General features: G+C 38.7%; 1 protein-coding gene across 10 annotated transcripts in view; it reads left to right on the top strand.

Annotated features, from left to right (window-relative positions):
- The window catches only part of LOC122559589 (voltage-dependent calcium channel subunit alpha-2/delta-4-like), a 483,398-nt gene that overhangs the window by 365,142 nt on the left and 94,242 nt on the right, over window positions 1–24,014 (top strand). For 6 of the 10 annotated variants that reach the window (XM_043709324.1, XM_043709327.1, XM_043709321.1 and 3 more), the window contains 4 exons: window positions 10,550–10,611; window positions 20,262–20,276; window positions 21,177–21,221; window positions 21,332–21,394. In XM_043709324.1, coding sequence (XP_043565259.1) covers window positions 10,550–10,611; window positions 20,262–20,276; window positions 21,177–21,221; window positions 21,332–21,394 — 185 coding nt within the window. The remainder of the gene's footprint in view (window positions 1–10,549; window positions 10,612–20,261; window positions 20,277–21,176; window positions 21,222–21,331; window positions 21,395–24,014) is intronic. The other 4 variants (XM_043709323.1, XM_043709325.1, XM_043709326.1 and 1 more) reach the window with 3 other exon arrangements.

The following is a 24,014-nucleotide window of genomic DNA, read 5'->3' as shown; positions in this document are numbered from 1 at the left end:
AGGTACGGGGATGATGGTGGTCTTCTTGAAGCAGGTGGGGACTTCGGCTTGCAGGAGGGAGAGGTTGAAGATGTCAGTGAATACATCCACCAATTGGTCTGCATAGGATCTAGATGCTTGGCCAGGGTCACTGTCCAGGCCCATTGCTTTCCTTGGGTTGACTCCCAGGAGGACTGATCTGATGTCTGCAGAGGGAACAAATGTGTCCAGGCCTGAACCTGATGCCCAGAGTGTAGGCTATAAATGGAGCGGAGTCTACTGCCCAAAGTGTGGCTAAAAATGGGACAGGACCATGAAGCCATGAAGAGAAAGAGGGGCAGAGAGCAACATCAATGCAAGGAAGCATAGGCTTAGAACTTGCAGCATGGTAAAATCCAAGGATATGGTAACCCAGAGTCTCAGATGATGGCTGGAGAATCAAATGAGGTATTAGAATAGGCAAACAGCACCTGGAGACCTTGGAGGAATGCTTTAGAAGCATCAATAAACTGAGAAGCCAAAGGGAGGAGAAAGTAACAGTTCAGTTGTTTAATTTGAACAATTGGAAACACAGCTGATTTACTGCTGTTGGTTAATAGATGAAAAATTCCATTGGTGATTTACTGGTGATGGGAAAAGTTATTTGGTTGTATGTGCTAACGTACCCAGATAAAATAATGGCAAAAAGAAGAAAAAATAAATTTGGTTCTTCCTTCCTCTAAGCTGGAAGATATGGGTTCAAGTCCCACCTGCTTCCAATGGTATAATTAGAAAATCTCGGACTTCAGTTCTTCCATGGTAAGGAATTGGCTTAAGAACAAGGAAACGGTACAGAAGGGAATGGTGCAAACTGATGTAAGAACTATATCATAGATTTGAGCTTCTGAAAGCCCTTTGTTGCCTAACAAAATGTATGGATATTAGTGAATGAAACATGATAAAAGAAAATTAAATTTGATCACTTCAGGTGCGGGATGATCAAGGATGCAGAAGGAATCCCTGTTTCTGATGGAAGCAAAAGTCCCAGTGGCTTTTTAAAGTGAAATAGTTGAGTCATACTGTCGGGTCACAAAATGTGTTTTTGGAGTTGGGGCTAGATGTGTCATGGAAGAATGAAGTGGAGGTGTGGGCTCTGGTCTCTTCTCAAACCAAGAAGGAACAAAGCATGGCTTTTGCTTTATCCTTCCCAGAAAGTTAGGAGTTAAATATTTTCAGAACTTGATGTAGTTGATCTAGATACTGATCAGGATTGGAAAATTCTAATATGATTCATGGACAGAGTTTACAAAAAGTATGTGTTGTTGGAAGCCTATCAAGGTAAATTTGTAATGAGATGGACAATCAGTCCATTGGAAGGATGTATCATTGAATTTGAGAGGTTATAGAAAAGGCAAAAGAAATTCAATCTAGAAATTTTACAGTCTGTAGTGATCTTTAAATTTAACTATTAGATTGCACACAAATCTCAGATCTTTGGTTTGATAGGTTTCCAATCTTTTGGCAATGACTCTATTTTTGAACAAATGGCTCTGCCTTAAAAGAAAACATTTCTTGCTACTTTCACATGTCATGTTTGCATAGATTTAGGGTGAGAGGGGAAAGATATAAAAGAGACCTAAGGGGCAACTTTTTCACGCAGAGGATAGTACGTGTATGGAATGAGCTGCCAGAGGATGTGGTGGAGGCTGGTACAATTGCAACATTTAAGAGGCATTTGGATGGGTATATGAATAGAAAGGGTTTGGAGGGATATGGGCCGGGTGCTGGCAAGTGGGACTAGATTGGGTTGGGATATCTGGTCGGCATGGACGGGTTGGACCGAAGGGTCTGTTTCCGTGCTGTACATCTCTATGACTCTATGATTCTATGTTGAGAGTTCTGCAGTGATACAGAGAATAGAAGACTCTAATTACTAACTCTCAGGCACCTATATAAGTATGGAATTGCTGAAAGAGATTGTTAAATCAAAGGAAAAAGGAAAATACAGGTTTAAAGTGATAGCTATCAACAAATGATTTCCTTAAATCCATGGGAACAATTAATAGGTGTTACCAGTGTGACTGTTAATGTCACTGTCAGGAATTGTCTAAGAATCAGGAACCAAGTGTCTGAAGCAACTCTCAATACAAGTGGTTCCAAGGATGAATATGATCAGTATAAACAACAAGAAAATATTGTGCTGGTAGCTGAAAATGTATGTTGGTCCATGAGTATCTTAGTTGTGCCATATGAGATAGTGGCTGTCCCACAACAGTTTGGTGCATGGATTGGCTAAACTGTTTATTAACCATGGACAAAGCAAAATAAAAAACAGGGTCAAAGAATGTAAAAGCTCTACCTATTTTGATTTGGGAATGATAATTTGTTTCTATCTGGATGATCTGGTGATGTTTATAAAAATATAGAGCTGATGTCTTAATATATTACTTGACCCAATTTGTTAACTGTGTGCTTTGTTTGGTAGGTTTACAATAAAAAAAACTTGAGCTCTCTGCCTTGCCTCTGACAGTGCTCGTCATTTTGTTAACTGTTAAATTAATCTAATGGATGATTTAGTGGTGAGCGACCAAGGAAAAGTTGAGCTTTCCCTTGATGACAGCATTAATAATTTTGTTAATTTTGAGATTTGGAAATTCTGTCATGAGTCTATTTTGTACTTTAAAATAAAATGGAGTTATTTGCCTCTCTTTCATAGTTATGCCCATGCCTGTGCTGTCCACCAGTATGTCATGTGGGTTGGGGGTCCAACCCTCAAAGACTGTTTTGACTTAGTTCATCCCGTCTCTCTATTTGTTTTGTTTGATTTTTATTGTTGTCAGCAGTATCTTTTAGGTGCTTTGTTAATTTGATGGTTGGTTTATTGTATAAACACAAAAATATGAGTTCTTTTCCTCTCGTTTGCATTTACATCCACAGCCAAGTGACATTAGAGAGGGAGCACACTGTGCCTTCTGCTATCCTTACACCTTTTCTCTGTAAGAGGCAGGGACTGGGGGTGCATTATCTCCCTCTCAAAACCATTTTGATTTATCCCCACTTAATTGTCCTGCTTTTTTTCATTTCTAGTTTTTTATTTCTGTTCTTGTTAAACAGCTCTTCCTTGACAATGTTTTTTATTTGCTATTTAGAGATTCTGATTGGTTTAATATTAATAAAGAGCTGAGTTCTACCCCAGTGACATGTTAAAATTTGAACAATGAAAGGTGGAAACTGATGTCAGGGCTATACTATAGATTCGCAATAAAACCTTTTGTAGTTTGCTGAAAGTCTTTAGCTGCCTAATTTGACAAATGAAAATCAGTGTATGAAACACTGAACTCTATCTAGCTGATTTAAAGGTCAGGAATTAATCTCTTGGCAATATCCTGATGGATCTGGAGTGTCTGTCAGAAATGTCCACTGTAAATATTTCAATCTTTGGCGTTTAGCTTCTTTGATCATATTTGGAAAGATCTGAGCCAATGGAATAAATAATTATTTTTTGTATAACCTCAATGCAGCCTGTGTGTTTGCATTTCATATGAATGCATAATTCATTACATATCCCAGAAACTGTAAATACTGTTTCATCCCCAGGGACCCGCTTTAAATATCTTTAAACACATTTCAGGCAACTCAATTAAATATTTATTACTCAGCATTTCCCAACCTCTTGAGCTTTCCTGATTTTAATCATTCTACCACTGGTGGCCACCTCTTAAACTGCGAAGGGCCTAAACTGTGGAATCTCCTCCCTAAATCTGTTACCTCTCTCCCTCACTTTCCTGCTTTAAGCAACTCTTGACAACCTACATATTTGACCAAGCATGGTCATCTAATATCTTCTTATGTGACCCATTATCTGTAACCATGTGTCACAAATCACCTTGGGAAGATTTGTAATGTTAAAAATACTAAAAAAGTGCAAGTTGTTTTTGTTATAGCTGACTAGTTCAATTTAGTATTCTGAGAAGCTTCTGACATCTATTCTATGTCACGAATCATGTGAGAAAGAGTTTTTAGATTACACAACTCAACCAATTAAATTGCCACAAAGAAAACCTGATAGGAATGATTGGCATAGATGCAATCAAATTAATCTAATCTTCCTACACCAAAAGTCAGTATCATTTTAAAAAGCTTTTAGGGATGGAATCTTGGGAAACAGAAGTGTTCTAATGAAGTGGATTCACACTAAAAGTATACACGTAAATTATTTATTTATTTTAATATGCTGAGACTAATCTTATGAAGAACATAGCATCAGGAGTGTATTACAATTTACTCTTTAAGAAATGTATTAACATAGCTATAATTTGAATAATGTGGAGATCTTGTGAGTAGCATCTCCAAGGCAGAAGACCTACATACAGGTCTAACTCCAGATCATGATATTCCAGAAATTCGCATTCATACGAGAACAAATTCAGTGTCAGTCTACATTTCACCCAAAATGTAGCAGTGTCAGGCAGTAAGAGTGGGAAAAATATTCCTACTCAGCTTTGCAATGAAAGAAAATTGGAGCTAATACCATTACTAATCATACCTCTAAAATACAATATACATGTAAAAATGCACATTGTCACAGCAAATCAGAACCGAACCCCTTACCCTATGTGTGTGCAGTGAATCAGGTCTACCTTTGGGCAGAAATCTGAGGCAAATAAAAAATTATTAACTTGTTTCGCAATAAAGCCAATGGCACTTTAAATTATATTTTACAACTATTAGTACATAAGTATTAATGCATCTAAACACAATGCTACTGTCCAATATTCAAATGTAATTTGAAATATATAGGTTATATATGCTAAAAGGGGTGAAGGAAGTATTACATGGTCAGGTTAAATATTTGAATATTAATTGTTCAGCATCACTGGCTAAGCCCTCTGTAGTCTATCTAAAGGAACTTCCCACCTTAGATGTATGGTTGCAATTATTGCTAACTTTGTCAAATTTACTCTAGCCTGAAATTCCTCATTTGCACAGTAAACTATTTTAGACTGGTGTTAGCCTTTACAATCTGGGCATGCAGTTATCAGGCACAATGCAAGTTGCCAGCCGATTGTTCTTTCTGGCTCAAACACACAAGGTATTTTTTTCTGAGGATAGAAGCCACAAAAGTAAAGGTTCAAAGCTAAAACTGCAGAATGGAAATATCTAACAAATTTAGATGCCTACTGATGCCAAGAAGGCATCACTGCCGGTGACCCTGGCACTGATCTTGAGACATGACAATGAAAATCACAAAGTTGCTTCACGTGACTGGGAAGAAATGGAATACAACTATGTAAAGATTACTTGGCAAAGCCTTGGTCAGTATTTTACAGTTTACATAAAGGAAACCAGATTGACTTCATACTCACATTCCATTTATACTTTCCAAATCTCCAAATGAATTATGTATAAACAACTGAAATAATTTGGGCTGGGGTTTTCTCATTTTTCAATGGGAAAAATGTTATTAATATTATTATTCAGAATTGGAGAAAACATGCTTGGGAACTCCAGTTTAATAATTTGAAGTGATTTACATGACTATGGTATTTTCAATTTGAAAAGAAAGTAATTTGCATCATGTACTTGGAGAACAAAACCACCTATCTGTTCTTGAGTTGTACTGATTAGCAGACCATTCATTACAACTGTGAAAAATCAGATTTTTAGTTATTTCTCTTTTTCAATTGATGATATTATCTTCAGTTCCAAAAGCTCTTTTTGACAACTGAGCCATTATGAAAGCTTAACTTAGTTTCAAAAGCTTAAGCAGCATCTACTTTGGTATGCAAGTTTGATTGACAGTTTTAAAGTATTATCTCTGTTTGGTACAGTTAGGTGCCTGTTTGTTTTTACAACTAAGCAACAATTTGAGTGTTTTGTTTAATTTGTTCTACAGCATTTCAAGTATGGTGGTTGTTCTTTTGTAACAACTCTATTAGACTGTTAACAATGTATTTTTTTCATGTCCATGTCAAGGACTTTCCGTTGCTACTACACAGCACCTGATGTCTTTACGTAGTGGATACTAGTCGACTAGCTATAGAGGATTCATTGCGGGAGCAGGGAGGGCTTGGAGAGATGAGGAGAGAGTAGCGATGATTAGGGGGAGTAGCAGCAACACAGAAATCTAGACTGAGACTTAGTGAAGTAAAGCAAGCTTTCAATCAGCCACTTGTATTTCTCCGATACTGTTTCAGGAATTAGGAAATCTGATTCCTGACTATCCAATCTCAATGGGTCAAAAATATGGGCAGTGAGCACAGGCAGAGGTGACATGCTTAGATTTCCAAAATTGGGAAATAGCCTTATTCATGTTTCGCAACACCAGTGATTAGGTACATGTGACTGCAATAAATTAAATCAAATCACTGATGAATTTAATAAATATGATTACATAACATGCACTCATGAACCAAGGCAAGATTGAACTAATTGATCTGTTTTGATTTCACACCTCAAATCTTTTGATGGATTTCAACATCAATTTTATATTTTTTCCTAGTCTTAACAGCTGAGTCTCACCAAGTTGTGAATGGTTAGTTGTAAGGAGCATTTGAAGAGAGAACAGCAAAAGCACTTTCGAAAATATCGTATCCATCTGGATGCAGTGATATTATGAGAAGCTAAATGTCCCATATAACACAATATTCTGCATTTCCTTATCATAAACTCTGTCAAAAAGTAACAATTGCACATTTTTAAAACAAAATACTCAATGTTCATTAAATAAAATGCCTTTGTTTGAGCTAAATACTTCACATAGAACCAGGAAAATATAACCACAATTTCTATGGATCTTATTCTCAAATTCTAAGGTGCGAGACAACATCACTGCTATGTTTAACGTTCTCCTTCCTTTTAAGAGATTTGAATACAGATTTCCTATTGAGTTAGTCATTAACAGCCCAACTTGCTCTGCCTAACTATTCTGCTACTGGAATTTCTTGTGATAGTTAATTCTCCTATTAAAATGAAGACAAGAACCTTTGGGAGCAGGAAAAGAATAAGAAGAACCAAAAAGCTCCTATTTTGCATAGATTAATCCCACTTGACCAATAATAACCCCTTCTTGCTTCTCTTATATATCTGACAACTTGCATTTTTACTCATTTAGAGTCATAGAGCTGTACACCATAAAAACAGATTCTTCGGTCCAACTCATCCATGCTGCCCAGATATCCTAAATTAATCTAGTCCCATTTGCCAGCATTTGCCTCATATTCCTCTAAACCCTTCCTATTCATATATCCATCCAGATGCCTTTTAAATGTTGTAATTGTACCAGCCTCCACCACTTCTTCTGGCAACTCATTCCGTACACGCACCACTCTCTGCATGAAAAAGTTGCCCCTTAGGTCCCTTTTCAATCTTTCCCCTCTCACCCTAAACCTATGTCCTCTAGTTTTGGACTCCACTACCCTGGGGAAAAGACCTTGGCTATTCATCCTATCCATTCCCCTCATAATGTTTATAACCATCTATGAAGTCACCCCTCAGCCTCTGATGCTCTGTGGAAAATAGCCCCGTTCTATTCCGCTTCTTCCTATAGCTCAAACTTTTCAACCCTGGCAACATCCTTGTAATTCTTTTCTGAATCCTTGCAAGTTTCACAACATCTTTTGAAACAGTTTCAATAGTTGTCAGACATAGCTAAGTGATAGCACTCTCTCCTCAAAGTCTTGTGCGTTTGAGTTCCACGCCAAGGATTTCAAGAAAAGTCTAGGCTAACACTCCAGTGGAGTACTGAGGGACTGCTACATTTCCAGAGATATTTGTTTTCGAGTGACATTTTAAAGGCTTTGCCTGCCCTCTCGTGTGTAAAAGATCCTATGACACTATTTTGAGGAAGCAAGCAATTTCTGCTGGCGTGTCTCCACCAAAATCAGAAAAACAGATTCTCTGGCTATGTATTTCATTGCTGTTTTCAGAGCCTTGCTGCATGTACATCGACTCTTGTGTCTCTTACAATATAACAAAAATTTACTTTTTGTCTTCCCTGAGCATTTATCACTTAAATCCTGACACTATTTTGAAAAAAAAGGAGCAGGGGTGTTATCCTCAGTGTCTTGGTCAATGTTTCACCCTCAGTCATTATTAAAAAGCATATTATCTAGTCATTAACACATTATTGTTTGTGGGAATTTGTTGGCACAAATTTATTGCACTATTTCTTGCAAATTACCATGCCACTGCAATTCAAAAGTACTTCCTTGGCTGTAATGTTCCTTGAGATGTCCTAAGATCATTAAGAGCATTATATAAATTCAAGTCTAGAAGTTTTTGTGACACAGTGCAGCATTCTCTCTAACTTTATTTTTCATGTGAGCCTCCAAGGTCAGTTTGCAGCAGTGACTTCTGGAATTAGAAATGTGTGATCCACGTAGGCGGATGTGTGATCATCATGGAAACAGCAAATGCAATATGCACACAGCCATGAAGCTTAGAGGGAACATTGGCACAGTGGTAGTACTCCCATTACTGTGCTAGAAGACCCTGGTTCAAGTCCCACCTGCTCCAGGGATCTGTTGTAACATAGGGATAACCTATAAATTCAAGTCTTTCATTCCTGCTTTGCAGTTGAAAACATTTTACCTGGCTTTTTTTTATATTTTTAAACTTGTGTCTTATTGATCCTTCAGTCCTTGAGACTGAAAGGTCAGTTTTGCCACTTTTTATAGTATAATCCCAAAGATCTCAACTAAATCACTCAATCTTTGAAATATATTGTTTTAATGTCATCACCTTCAAAAATGCAATTCTATAAGGACAAGATCATTTGTCCTCAGAAGTTACCATGAAATTGTCTTAGGTATTTATTTCTGCAAACTGAAAAGGAATTAAAGTACTCCCTCTAGAGGGCTTGAAGATAGCTCACTGCATCTCTTATATTGTCAGGTTCCTGCTAATTTGTAGATGGCAATAAATAAAGAGGCCTGTGTGGTGATAAAATGGAATGATTGCCTTTATTTCAGAACTATCGGGGGACTGACAGGTGTGTACAGCTGGGTGGAATTTAGTTGTGCTTCAGTCCATGTTGCACTCGATTTTCCTGTTGTGCAGCATTGGATAATTCCTGCAGTTTGACAGGTACAGTCACAATCAGTCAAAGCAACATCCGATTCCAATCCCTGGGGTTGGCTACATTGTCAGTTGCTTGGCCCAAATAGATTTTCAGGATCTATGTTCTTGCAGTCCAAGGATTGGGTCACACTTTCTCCACTCAGTCTAAGAATTACATTTGCAGTAGATCAGTCAAAGTACTGTGGAGACATCAGTCTGGAAGTGGATCAATCTTTCCTGCTATCTGACAAAGGCAAGGATTGGTTATGATAAAAGTGGATTGAAGAGCACTTAATGGTGAGGCGTTTCCAGTGAGTAAGTAGGAAAGGTTAATAGCTTGGGAGTCTAAAGTAGATGTGTTGTTGAGTTGACATGATGCAGGCAATATTTGAGACCATAGCCTTGATGACAGGCGTGTGCAGTAGCAAAGTTGGAGTGAGTGTGAATTTGAGGTAACAGACACAATATTACACTTACTCTTGGCAAGTGCAGAATGACATTAACCAGCAACTGTGCGACTGAACATCATGCTTCACCTGGGTCACAACACTTACCTAGTTGAAATTTGCCTCCAGTTTGGCTTGATTTGGAGTTAAGGTCTTATGTGGCAACCTACAGGTAAAAGGACAAATCTCCTCTCCAGGCTCATCCACCAAAACCTCTGAATATTTGTCTGTGAAGCAGAGAGAAAGCTTTCCTTTCCTCTGGATCTCGTGTCCTCCACGGTAACCAACAGACACCACAATGTCAGAGCCAGTTTTTGTAGTTCCTGAATGATGTGTTGCTGAGCTTTAAATATGGTACCCACAGCAAGAACGGTAGGAGGTCCTGGCAGTGGTGAATGCTTCCCCTCTCTGTGCAATTCTGGGAGAAGTACACTCAAGAGCCTAGTTTCATGATTAATTAACTGTCTGACCTGCACATATAACTGATTTAACTGATCCATTTAGGTTTTTGTCCAAGATAACTCGCAGATGGGGGATTCAGTGCTGGTAATGCCATTGAATATTAAGAGACATTCTCATTTCTGGCCCATGGTTATCACCTCACATTTTGAGTTGCAAAAAAATGTCTGAATATTATCCAAGTCCTGTTTCATGTAGGCAATTGCTCAATGGTGATCAGGCAGTCTACAGATGGTGGATTATGCAATTGCAATCTTTCAATTTTGACCTTTTGCAAGCTTTCTCCTGGTTTACTTGTGTTCAGCTGCATTATTACAGTAAGTGGCAAACAGCCCTTTCCCATGAGGTAATAGTTTGCCTAACTGAAATAATTTTTACATCAGGATATAACAACATGCCAATGTTTATGTGAACAAGGCACAAGGAGAATGTATGTCCCATGACTGTACAAGAAACACAGCTTTAATATACATTTATTGAATCATCAAGATTTCTCTCACCACCCCTTTTCCCAAGTGTGGATTAATTCTTTCACTCTGAGACTCCTTGTATTTTGAAATCATTCCAGAAAATGAGGCAATTAGTTTATTCAAACATAAGGTTAATTATTTCATCTTTTCTTCCAGCTGTTGGCGTGCAGATTAATCTCTCATTAATGCGACAGAAATTCTGGATGGCTACACAGCAGGTAAAGTCTGAAATTTTAGCTGATAAGAGATTTCTCAGGTTATTTTCTATGAATTGTATTTTACTTAGCTTCTTCTCTGCCCTCAATGCTATCCTAAATTCATTTTAATCTGAATCCATATAGTTGTCAGAGACAGGACATTGTCATTTAATTTTGGCTCAGAAACTACTTTGGTTGCCTATTGATGCACCAAGTTTCTTTGGAATTCCTTGTTAAGCTGTGAGAAAATAAGAAAACATCTGAGAATTCCTGTTAATTTTTATTAACAGTCATAAATAAATTTATGGAAGCAGCATGCTTGATGGGTGAATAGATTTTTCTCATTTTGTACTATGCAATGTCAGGATCTTTGTAGAATAACAAATCAACCACACAGTGAAACAACACAGCAAATAATTCTTAGAGCCTTTATTGGGCTTTTGTTCCGAATATTCACTGCATTCAGACCATGAGAACCCATCAAACAAAGCAGAAAGAAGAATTATTTATTCAAAACTTTATCTACTTCTATGGAATCTATTCTTTTTAACAGACTTGCATATATTTGTTAGACAAATTATTTGAGTTGAAGTTATGTGACAGGGAGTGGGTTATTCAATGTATGACATGATGATCATGCATACATAATCTTTGTAATTATAGTGCTTGTTTTAAAACATTTCACATTTCAATTGTGCATTTTTACACCAAAAATTTGAAACTATCCCATGACGTATTAATATATGTTATTATATTATATACTGGTACCTAACACTTTGCTAATTGTATACATTAATATGGAATTTCTTACAATACTTAAACTTGTTTTGCTCACCATGCTTAAAATATCTGTCTGATAAAGGATAATATAATCAAGTTTGCCAATGACAAAAAGATTAGTAGAATACTAATTAATGGAGATGGAGCATAAAATTGCAAATGGACATTGATGAATTAAGTGAGTGAGCATGACTGCGGCAAAATATAAGTGTGAGATCATCCATTTTGGCAAACATAAGAATCTATCTGAATATTTTTTTAAATGGTGAGAAGTGAGGAACAGTGAAGGTCCAAAAAGACTCAGGATTTCAAGTAAACAGATCACAAAAATGTGTTAATCAGGAATGAAAACAATACAAAAAAGGGCAATGAAATGTTAGTTTTTATTCCTTTAAGGCTATCTAGATAGAGGAAAAAGTTTTGTTGCAGCAATACAAAGCCTTTGTTCGACCACTGTAAGAATTGTGTACAACTCTGAGCACTAGAATATAACCAAAGCTCACTCAGAGCCGAGACTATATAAACAAATCTTGCTTTTCTGGAATATGAAGATTGAGTAGTGTTTTAATTGAAGCGTTTAAGATTTTGAAAATAATTGATACAGTATGTAAAGAAAACCATTTATGTCCCCTGGTGGAGTGCCTAGGACCAGGGAACATAACCTTAAAATCAGAGGCAGATTATTTGAGTGAAATTTAGCATTGTTTGACACAAAGTTTCACCCTATCTCCCACAAAAAAGTGGTTAAATAATTAATTACTACATTTGATACTAAATTACTCATTTTAAGTTTGAGATTGATGATTTTTTTAACAAGCATGTTCATTTAGGAATATGAAGCCAAGGTGAGTGCATTGGGAGTTAAAGATACTGCTCACCCATAAACTCACTGAATGGAGGACTGTCTTGAGGGCTGACAAACATAATCCTATAATTCTTTGCTCACAAAACTTAACACAATGCAATGTAATTACTTGCTCTGTTATTTTAAGATGTGTTAACTATATTTTAAACAGAGTAAATAAGGAAGAATTTAAAAAGAATTTGCTGAATATTTGTTCATTTGTAACTCAAATAAAACCTTCCATGTTCAAATCCCTGAAATTTACATAAATCACAGAAGTAACCGAATTAAATTCCTGTTTTGTAAGACTTTTTTCCAGTAATTATAAGACTATCTTACTAGAGGAAAGCTATGTTGCTAAAGAAAGGTAATAGAGGTCTCCTTTAAGGCATGCAGCACATTAGCTTTTGAAAAGCAGTTGTTTCCATGGGAACAGGTCCTTGTAATTTGATACCGTTTTGTGCATGAGTTAATAAGGTTGATCCTGTGATGTGCAGTAATGGTTACAGCACTGCAGAGTGGGAGTTTCTCTCCCCAGGCATAAAAGCAAAAACCCTGACTGAAATATACAGGGCATCGACAACTTGCTTTGGACCACATCAGTCCTCTCACCAATGTTATTTAAATTACAGAACCAACTACAAGAAAAGCAGCAATATCCAAATTACATCTTCTTCTCCAGATCTTACAAGATGAGGAAAAAAGTATGAATAATCAAAATAACACCCTTCTTTTGAGACACAATTGTCTCAGTAATCAATTCTCACATTGTAAATCTTATACACAAACCTAGGAAATTGTAAGAGCCCATTTTTTGGACCTTGTAGCCTGAATTAGTCCCAATATTCAGACCTCATAATGAAATCTGAGAAGCCACAGCCATCAGTGCAGCCTGAATTCAAGCAGTAGCATGCTGTGAAGGTCACAGTTGAAGAACTATTCCATAGTTACTCCTATGTTGCAGTACAGAGTCTCTCCCTCTGAATGCTGAAAGTCAGCTAACTAGCAGACGGACATAAGGAAATGGGATTCTCTCTCAGTCTGAATGCTGAAAGTCAATATTTGACAAAAGGATTCAAAACTAAGAATCTTAAACAATTTTCAAAACTTAGGGTCATGAAACCAACTGTTCAAGTACTAACATAAATACCTCCACTGCAAGAGCCATTGTATTCAACTAGCCAACTATTCAACTTAATGAACATAGAACACAGAACATAGAAAAGTACAGCACAGAACAGGCCCTTTGGCCCACGATGTTGTGCCAAGAATTAATCCTAATGTAAAACAAAATAACCTAATCTATGCATTCCTCAATTCACTGCTGTCCATGTGTATGTCCAGCAGTTGCTTAAATATGCCTAATGACTCTGCTTCCACCACCACCGCTGGCCACACATTCTATGCATTCACAATTCTCTGTGAAAAGAACCTACATCTGATGTCTCCTCTATACCTTCCTCCAACTATCTTAAAACTATGACCCCTCATGCCAGTCAGTCCTGCCCTGGGGAAAAGTCTCTGGCTATTGACTGTATCTATGCCTCTCGTTACCTTGTATACCTCGATCAGGTCACCTCTCTTCCTCCTTCTCTCCAGAGAGAAAAGTCAGAGCTTAGTCAACCTCTCTTCATAAGACAAGCCCTCCAGTTCCAGCAGCTTCCTGGTAAACCATCTCTGCACTTTCTCCAAAGCCTCTGTATCTTTCCTATAGTAGGGCAACCAGAACTGGACACAATATGCCAAGTGTGGTCTCACCAGGGATTTGTAGAGCTGTAGCAAAACCTCGCAGCACTTAAACTCGATCCCCCTGTTAATGAAAGCCAAAACACCATATGCTTTCTTAATAGCCCTATCCACTTGGGTGGCAACTTTGAGGGAACTACGTACTTGAACACCAAGATCCCTCTGTTCCTCCACACTGCCAAGAATCCTGTCTTTAATCTTATATTTAGCATTCAAGTTTGACCTTCCAAAATGCATAACTTTATCCAGGTTGAGGTTGAACTCCATCTGCCATTTCTCAGCCCAGCTCTGCATTCTGACTGTGCAATAGCCCTCGATACTATCAACGGCACCTCCAACCTTTGTGTCATCTGCAAATGTACTAACCCACCCCTCGACCACCTCATCCAAGTCATTTATAAAAACAACAAAGAGCAGAGGCCCAAGAACAGAGCCCTGCAGGACCCCACTCAACACTGACCTCCAGGCAGAATACTGACCTCCAGGCAGAATACTACCACTCTCTGCCTTCTGTCAGCCAACTAATTCTGAATCCAGATAGCCAAATCTCCCTGTATCCCATACTGCCTACCATAGGGAACCTTATCAAATGCCTTGCTGAAGTCCATATACACCACATCCACTGCTCGACCATTGTCGACCTCCACTGCAACGGACAGCTGGAACTGACAACTGGAAGCGGCAGATTCAAACCACTACAAATGCCGGAGGAAAGATCACAGAAGCGCTTCACAGGAGGCTCCCAAGCACTGAGGATGTCACCTAGACAGGGGACGAAATGTCTGCAACACAAATTCCCAGCTCGGCGAACAGAACCACAACACCGAGCACCCGAGCTACAAATCTTCTCACAAACTTTGCCTTTAATGACGCTAAGATTTTCCAAATAGTCATAAATCCTATCCCTCAGAATTCTTTCCAAACCTTGATGACCACAGACATAAGACTGATTGGTCTGTAATTACCAGGGATTTCCCTATTATCTTTCTTGAAAAGAGAAACAACATTCGCCTCCTTCCAATCCTCCAGTTAGACTCCTGTGGAGAGTGAGGAAGCAAAGATCTTCGCCAGCGGCTTAGCAACCTCCTTTCTCATTTCCTGGAGCAGCCTAGGATAAGTCTGGTCTGGCCCTGGGGACTTATCAATTTTATAAATTTGCCAAAATTTCAAATACATCAACTTCATCAATCTTGATCTGTTCAAGCCTGTTTCCCAGCTCCTCAAAGTCCTCATTCACAACCAGGTCCCTTTCGTTAATGAAAACCAAAGCAAAAAACTAATTTAGGACTTCCCCTATCTGCTCAGAATCCATACACAAGTTCCCTACACTAGCACTGATTGGCCCTACCTTCTCCCTGATCATTCTCTTATTTCTCGCATATGAGTAAAATGCCTTTGGGTTCTCCCTAATCCTTCCTGCCAAGCCTTTCTCATGCCTCCTCCTGGCTCTCCTCAGTCCATTTCTGAGCTCCTTTCTAGCAAGCCTGTAATCCTCTAAAGCTGTGCTAGATCCTTGTTTCCTCCACCTTACGTAAGCTGCCTTCTTCCTTTTGAACAATTCAGAGACTGATCTGTACATTTGTTTTTATTAAACTTTTATCTTTTTGAACTTATCACTTAATTCTATTCTGGGTCTGTGTTAACTTACTAATAATTATCAGGTTTAGAAATTAATAAACTGTCTCTTTGTTAACTAATGGAAGCTTCGTTAAAATGGTTCATTTTAAAATATAATTCAGTTGGATTTGGGGAGAAAGGTATCCACAATTAACTTTTTTACCACTAACCAAGAATGAGGTGAATAAAGATAGGAAGCCAGTTCATCCCTCCTCACCTGGGAGTTTAACAATTTGGGGAAATGTAACAAATTGTGGAAACTAACCTGAGATCCCTGCATGAGTGCAATAAGTACCACCCACCATGGTGATGTGGTATGGACTTGTGACCTGAATGGCCTAGGAGCTCAAACAAACAAGTGTTACAACTAGACCCTGAGCAAGGTTCCCGAAGTTATTAAAGTCAGGATGGGCTTCCCAAATTGCCAAAGAATCACAAATGAACTGGTTACCCTTCTTTATCCACTCATCCACTCAATTGATTGCAACAAAGTTAATTTTCCAAGAATCGGCTGCCTAATGGATATATTTCTCCCAGACACAATGAATTTGATTGAAGGGTGCAACTTTAAGTGGCTTACTTGATTTAATAAAAGAGTGAATTTATTTAAAGGTAAGAAGAAGTAATAATGCAAAACCTATAAACACAAATTAGAAAGAAGTGAGTCCAAAAAAATGATGAAAGTTACAAGATATAAACATGTAAGGGTTCAGAAAAGATTTACAAGGATGTTGCCAGGGTTGGAGGATTTGAGCTATAGGGAGAGGTTGAACAGGCTGGGGCTGTTTTCTCTGGAGCGTCAGAGGCTGAGGGGTGACCTTCTTGATGTTTATAAAATCATGAAGGGCATGGATAGGGTAAATATTCAAGGTCTTTTCCCTGGGGTGGGGGAGTCCAGAAGCAGACAGCGTAGGTTTGGGGTGAGGGGGGAAAGATATAACAGTATTCTAAGGAACAGTGGGTAGTGCGGTTATGGAATGAGCTGCCAGAGGAAGTGGTGGAGGCTAGTACAATTGCAACATTTAAAAGGCATCTGGATAAATATATGAATAGGAAGGGCTTAGAGGGATACGGGTCAAAAGCTGGCAAATGGGAACTACATTAGGTTGGGTTATGTGGTCAGCATGGATGAGTTGGACCAAAGGGTCTGTTTCCTTGCTGTACATCTTTATGACTCTATATGGACCAGTCCCTATGGGTGGTGTGTGAGGAGTAGATAGTGCAACATTGATAATTTGGGAATCTTGCCTTTGCAGATTAGTTAAGAGTCTTTTGTCAAAGAACAAAATTCGCAGAAAATTACAGCACAGAAATGGGCCCTTCGGCCGTCCTGCACCGATCCTGATCCTCTATCTAAACCTGTCGCCTGTTTTCTAAGGGTCTGTATCCTTTGTTCCCTGCCCATTCATGTATCTGTCTAGACACATCTTAAATGGCGCTATTGTGCCTGCCTCTACCACCTCCGATGGCAATGCATTCCAGGCACCCACTGCCCTCTGCATAAAGAACTTCCCACGCATATCTCCCTTAAACTTTTCCCCTCTCCTTTTGAACTCGTGACCCCAAGTAATTGAGTCCCCCACTCTGGGAAATAGCTTCTTGCTATCCACCCTGTCTATACCTCTCATGATTTTGTAGACCTCAATCAGGCCCCCCTCAACCTTCATCTTTCTAATGAAAATAATCCTAATCTACTCAACCTCTTTTCTTAGCTAGCACTCTCCATACCAGATAACATTCTGGTGAACCTCCTCTGCTCCTCTCCAAAGCATCCACATCCTTTTGGTAATGTGGCGACCAAAATTGTAACCAGTATTCCGAAGGTGGCTGAACCAAAGTCTTATACAACTGTAACATGACTGCCAACTCTTGTACTCAATATCCCGTCCGATGAAGGAAAGCATGCCATATGCCTTCTTACCACTCTATTGACCTGTGTTGCCACCTTCAGGAATCAATGGACCTGAATACCCAGACTTCTGTGTTCATCAACTGTCCCCAGGACTTTTCCATTTACTGTATAGTTTGCTCTTGAATTAGATCTTCCAAATGCATCACCTCGCATTTGCCTGGTTTGAACTCCATGTGCTATTTCTTTTCCCAACTCTCCAATCTATCTATATCCTGCTGTATTCTCTGTCAGTTCCCTTCACTACCTGCTACTCCACCAATTTTAGTGTGACCTGTAAACTTACTAATCAGATCACCTATACCTTCCTTCAGATCATTTATGTCTATCACAAACAACAGTGGTCCCAGCATGGATCCCTGTGGAACACCACTGGTCACAGGTCTCCATTTTGAGAAATTTCCTTCCACTAGTACTCTCCGTCTCCTGTTGCCCAGCCATCTAGCTAGTATACCCTGGACCCCAATGACTTCAACCTCCTCGTCAGCCTACTATGGGGAATCTTATCAAATGCCTTACTAAAGTTTCTGTATATGACATCTACAGCCCTCATCAGTCAACTTTGTCACTTCCTCGAAGAATTCTATTAAGTTGGCAAGACATGAGCTTCCCTGCACAAAAACATGTTGCCTGGCACTGATAAGCCCATTTCCTTCCAAATGGGAATAGATCCTGACCCACAGTAGCTTCTCTAGCAGCTTCCCTACTACTGATGTCAGGCTTACCAGTCTATAATTACCTGGATTATCCCTGTTATCCTTCTTAAACAAGGGGACAACATTAGCAATTTTCCAGTCCTCTAGGACCTCACCTGTGTTCAAGGATGCTGCAAAGATATCTGTTAAGGCCCCAGCTATTTCCTCTATCGCTCCCTCAGTAACCTGGGATAGATCCCGTCTGGACCTGGGGACTTGTCCATCTTAATTCCTTTTAGAATACCCAACACTTCCTCCCTCCTTATACCGACTTGACCTAGAGTAATCAAACATCTACCCCTAACATCAACATCCAGCATGTCCCTCTCCTCGGTGAATACTGATTCAAAGCACTCATTAAGAATCTCACCCATTTTCTCTGACTCCACGCATAACTTTCCTCCTTTGTCCTTGTGGACCAACCCTTTTTCTAGTTACCCTCTTGTTCCTTAAATATGAAGAAAAAACTTTGGAATTTTCCTTAACCATGTTTGCTAAAGATATCTCATGACCCCTTTTAGTCCTTTTAATTCCTCATTTCAGATTGGTCCTACATTCCCGATATTCTTCCAAGGCTTTGTCTATGTTCAGTTGCCTAGACCTTACGTAGGCTTCATTTTTCCTCTTAGCTAGTCATCCATGGTTCCCTAATCTTGCCATTTCTATCCCTCATTTTCACAAGTCCTTTGCTTTGACTGGCTTACTGGTTAACTGACTTCTAGCACTCAGTTAAGGAGAGTACTTTACCTGCAACACAGGAGTAACTAGTGGGTGGTTCTTTGACTGTGACCTTCACATCACAGTAGTGCTCAAACCCAGGCTTATACACATGAATACTTCAGCCCTCTGGCACACATGAGCATCTCAGCCCACTAGCACTTACAAACCAGAATTAAATTGGCTTTTAACCTCTGTTCTTTTGTAGTCTTGAAAGGAAAAGACATGAAACATCCACCCAGAATGTTATCTTTTCTCCCATCATGCTTACAGACGGAGGTAACTCCCAAGAGTTGACAACTCAGTTAATAGCATATTTCACTTTTTAAGACCATCTTTTTTAAGCTTCATTGACAGCTCATCAGATGTGACATTCCAGACCTTCTCACTCAGAGAGCCATTGGATTTACATCTGCAAGCAACATTTCTAAAGAAAATTCAATACATCCATGGGTGATCCATAGTTATGGTTCTTCACCATGGCATTAAGATCTAACATCCAAGTCCATAAGATGATAAGACTTGGAGCAGAAATTAGTCCATTTAGCCCATCACGTCTGCTCCACCATTCAATCATGTTTCTCATCCCCATTCTCCCTGTAACTCTTGATCTCCTTGACAATCAAGAACCTATCTATCTCTTTCTTAATTAGACTCAATGACCTGGCCTCCACGTCCTTCTGCGGCAGTGAATTCCATAGATTCACCGCTTTCTGGCTGAAGAAATTTCTCCTTATCTCCTTTCTAAAAGGTTTTCCCTTACTCTAAAGCTGTACCCTTGGGACCTAGTATCCCCTACCAATGGAAATATCATCCCAACATTCACTCTGTCCGGGTCTCGGTCTAAGAAAGTCCTCCTTGTAGTCTCTGTATTAATGTCTATCATCTAAATGCAACTTGTAGCTAGTTGCTAACATGCAATAAACTACTTCTTCAACATAAGATCCTCTTCTAGTTAGACCATCGAGTTGTTTTTTCTCTATTGTGTTAGATCAAGAAAGGCCTGTACACCATAGTCTTAAACCAAATACTGGCAGTGAGGTGTAGACACAGTTTAGTTGCATATAGAACATGATAATCAACAGGGTGGGTTTCATTTAGTTGCTTCATTCAACAGATGTTAATATATTTTATATGATAAAATCTATTGAAGTCTGATGGAATACCTTGGTTTGCGCTAACATTGTTTTTTGATCTTCAGTGATTTGTAATGTGTGCATGTTCGGGTCTGATCATGTATGCTAGTATAATAGAATATGCAGATTTATATTGAAGTGTACAAATATATTTGCCCTGATTCTTACAACTGATTGAGCTAATGTTTCTTCTTCTTTGTTGCTGCCATGCACTATTCCATGTACAGTCTAATGATACAGATGTAAGTAAACTGCTTTGTTGAAAAGTATGTATGAGGATCAGACCTAAAGTTAGAAACATCTATTGCCCACATACCAAAGAGAAGCATACACCATCCTGAATTGGAACATTATTCCCATTCCTTCATTGTCATTGGGTCAAAAACTTATCTTGAACTCCCTCTGAACACCACTGTGGATACCTACACCAGATAGACTGCAGCTGTTCAAATGTGGCTCACCACCATCTTCACATCATTAGGGGTAGGCAATAAATATTAGTCTAACCAGTAATACTCACATCCTGAAAGAATTTTTTTTTAAAATTTTTATTTCCTGTGTTCCTGACCAGTACGGAATCTGGCTCGAGTCGAAAATCCAGGTAGTTATGGTGGGAGATGACTTATTCTAAAATCCAGAAAATATAATGGAGAAAGTGAAATAAAAACATAACTTATTCAACTACTATGGTTAAGATCTTGCTTTCACAGAAAGGGGTAGAATTTGCCTTAAGACAATAATGTCCAAAGAATTAAAACATTAAATTGGTCCCCGATCAATTGAAATGAAATAGACTGACTTCTAGCTACTTGTTTCATTCATTGACAGCTTGTTTCATGGGGCAGTGCACCTCTTAAAGGAATAGCATATTTTGACAACCAGCGGATCATACAAGAATGTTTATTTTGGCAGCAGAGAAGAATCTTTTGTATCTAATTGGGCAGGGAAAGACCATGCTCATTTTTATACATTGGCCAATTTTCTCATGATGTCAATCAGAAATTTTGATATAATTTACACCTTGTTTATAACAAAAGGGAGAAACGTTTGCTAAACAGATGTCCTGAAAAGAGTGGTGTTTTAATATTAATTTAATATGATGTTCCTGTGTATTACGTATTTCACTTCATCTCATTTTCCAGTGCAGCAACATAGAAGGTACATGCCCCATCAGCTGTGACGATGATGTAAGTATCCAATAATCTTTTAAACTGGAAGAAAATAACTCTTTAAATGATTTACAGAGAAACTACCAAAAACATTCCACATAATTAAAAACTTTTAATCTGTTATGCAGGCTCTGAATTGTTTCTTAATAGATAACAATGGGTTCATTCTGATCTCCAAGAAAGAGGAAGAGGTAAGTGTTCTGTTCAGATGGAGGGGTGGTTTTGACTTAAATACTGTAAGAGGTACATAGTGCAATAGGATTGCAGCCATTTTAACATGGGGTCACGATCTGCAGCATAACTGAATATACATAATATGAAAGTGGAACACACCATTTTTATCACAGAACACTGGTTAGGTGTTAGTTGGATCATAGGGTAGAATCCTGGGCTCATATTATAGAAAGAATGGCAAGTCTTTGGCAAGGATATGCAGCTGGTTCACCAACTTAATAACAGTGATAGGTAAAAAAATACCTTGTAGTGAATGTTTAAATAGATGAGAATAAACAAACAGAAGGTGCGAGATGCTCCAATGTGCTTTTATAAAGGATAGCATAGTGCCAATGTGACTGGTCTGGTAATCTACAGCCCCAGGCACATGGGTTCAAATCCTACCAAGGTCGATGGTAAAATTTAAATTCAATGAAATTTAAATCTGATAAAATTTGGAATTAAAAAAGTGGCAAATAGCAAAAAGGTAATCATTGTTGTAAAAATACATTTGCTCCACTAATACCCTTTAGAAAAAGGGACTCTGCCATCCTCATCTGATCTGATGAACATGTGATGTCCCATAGAAATGTGGTCCTCCAAAATGGCACAGAGAGCTGAATAGTTCAAGAACAATTGGGGATCAGCAATAAATAAATACTTTGACAAGTAATGACTCAGGAGCAGCATGAACAAGGTTCATACTCCTAATTGTGACAAATTACAGTGTTGCTAGGGCTGGATTTTTGTTATCGGTGTGTGTAGCTAAAGCTGGGAATTTTCCTGATCTGGCAGACACGTCCCAGTTTGAAGGGTTCAGAATCATCCTATTTTCACTTTAAGTTTGAGCTGGAGTCAGGAGTGTTGACCTTGAAGCAGGTCCAAGGCAGCTGCAGAAGCAGACAAGTGCTGAGGTTCACAGATTAGAAGGCCTGCCTTGATTCCTTGGAATTTTGTCCTAACCGTAAAAAAAACTAGCTTGGTCCTCTAAGCTTCATCCCTCTCCCGCCCAATCCCCATAGCTCCTATTGCAAATTTACATACCTTAATTCAGCATGCATTATGTAAATAACCAATGAGCCATATCATAACAGTGTGGAACTGCTGTGAAAAAAAAACATGCATTCAGAAATGTTCTTTGTGAAAATATGCTTCACAACCCAATAACAGTATAAATGATAAAGAACATTAAGTGGGAACAACAGATGCTGCGGAGAGTTACAATTCTTAATCCTACATTAAATAATTGAAGTGTTGATAAAAGAAATTACAAACAAAAACCACATAAAATGTCAATCAAATAAAGTCAACAACTTACTTCATTTTTCAAAATAGAATTCCTGTTGAAATCATGCCTGAATCAGTCTAAACTCTCAGCCAGCAAGGAGAGAAAAAAAGCCAATTCTGCTGAAAACTGACCATGTGGGGAATGAGAGCTGGAATCCTAGAATCACACCCAGATAACTATTACTAAATGACTGAGAAAATTCAGCCCTTATGGCAGAGTTTTACCAATGCCCTGTCATTCCTGAAAACAGAACTGGAGGGTGCATCACTTCTGCTCTTTTGCTTTTTCCCCATTTCATAGGATCATAGAATCCTTACAGTGTGGAAGCAGGCCATTAGGCCTATTGAATGCATACCAATCTTCCAAAGAGCATCCCACCCAAACCCATCCTCCTGCCCTACCCATGTAACCCTGCATTTCCTATGGTTAATCCTTCTAACCTGTATACCCCTACATTTAACATGGCCAATCCAGCCAACCAGCAAATCTTTGGACGGTGGAAGGAAACTGGTGGCCCTGGAGGAAACCTATGCAGACATGGGGAGAGTGTACAAACTCCACACCGACCTGAGGGTGGAATTAAACCTGAGTCCCAAGCTTTTCAGTGGTGAAACCTGTCATAAGTTTTCAAAATGGTGCAACCAGAGGTCATCTCTAAAAAAGCATCCTGGTTAAACAGGAAGGTGCTGCATCACAGCCAAAGCCTTCCTGCTGAATTCATTTGTCAAAGATATAAAACTTATTAAGTGAACAAGAGTGCTCAGGTTAAAATTTAAATGTGACTTTATATTGGATTTACTTTATTCATGTATGCATCACCATTATATGTTGACACTAGCTTAGTCAGCGAGCTTTGCATAGTGGTGCAATTCTTAATTAGCATGTACTAATGGTCATAGGGAAGTTAGGGACTTTTATTGTGAAAGAAATGGTATTCTATTTCTTTGTTCACTCTTTATTAAATGTTCATGTTCAGGTCCAATGCCATGTGATGCTGAATTTCCTCAATAACATGCCACTGTATATGTTTTGAAGGGATATTTGAAATATTGTCGGCGAACTAAAAACTTCGTAAGGACTGTGTCAGCCAACACCCACATAACAGGCCTATATTACTGATATCATTGGTTATTCCCTCATTTTCTTATCTTGACTGACAGATGAAAAACACCTTTCTCATCACATCCATGATGTCATTCTCACTTCACCCTTCAGTGGTACCAACTCACCTCCTGTCTTCCTTTGGATTCCATTTTCAATCCTCTATAGCAATCAAATTCACTTGCCAATCATCGCAACTTACCCTTGCT

Source organism: Chiloscyllium plagiosum, chromosome 19 (assembly GCF_004010195.1).
Source record: "Chiloscyllium plagiosum isolate BGI_BamShark_2017 chromosome 19, ASM401019v2, whole genome shotgun sequence".
Classification (NCBI taxonomy): Eukaryota; Metazoa; Chordata; class Chondrichthyes; order Orectolobiformes; family Hemiscylliidae; genus Chiloscyllium; species Chiloscyllium plagiosum.
The sequence above is the reverse complement of the archived record's forward strand: the minus strand, read 5'-3'. Positions and strand labels throughout refer to the sequence as shown.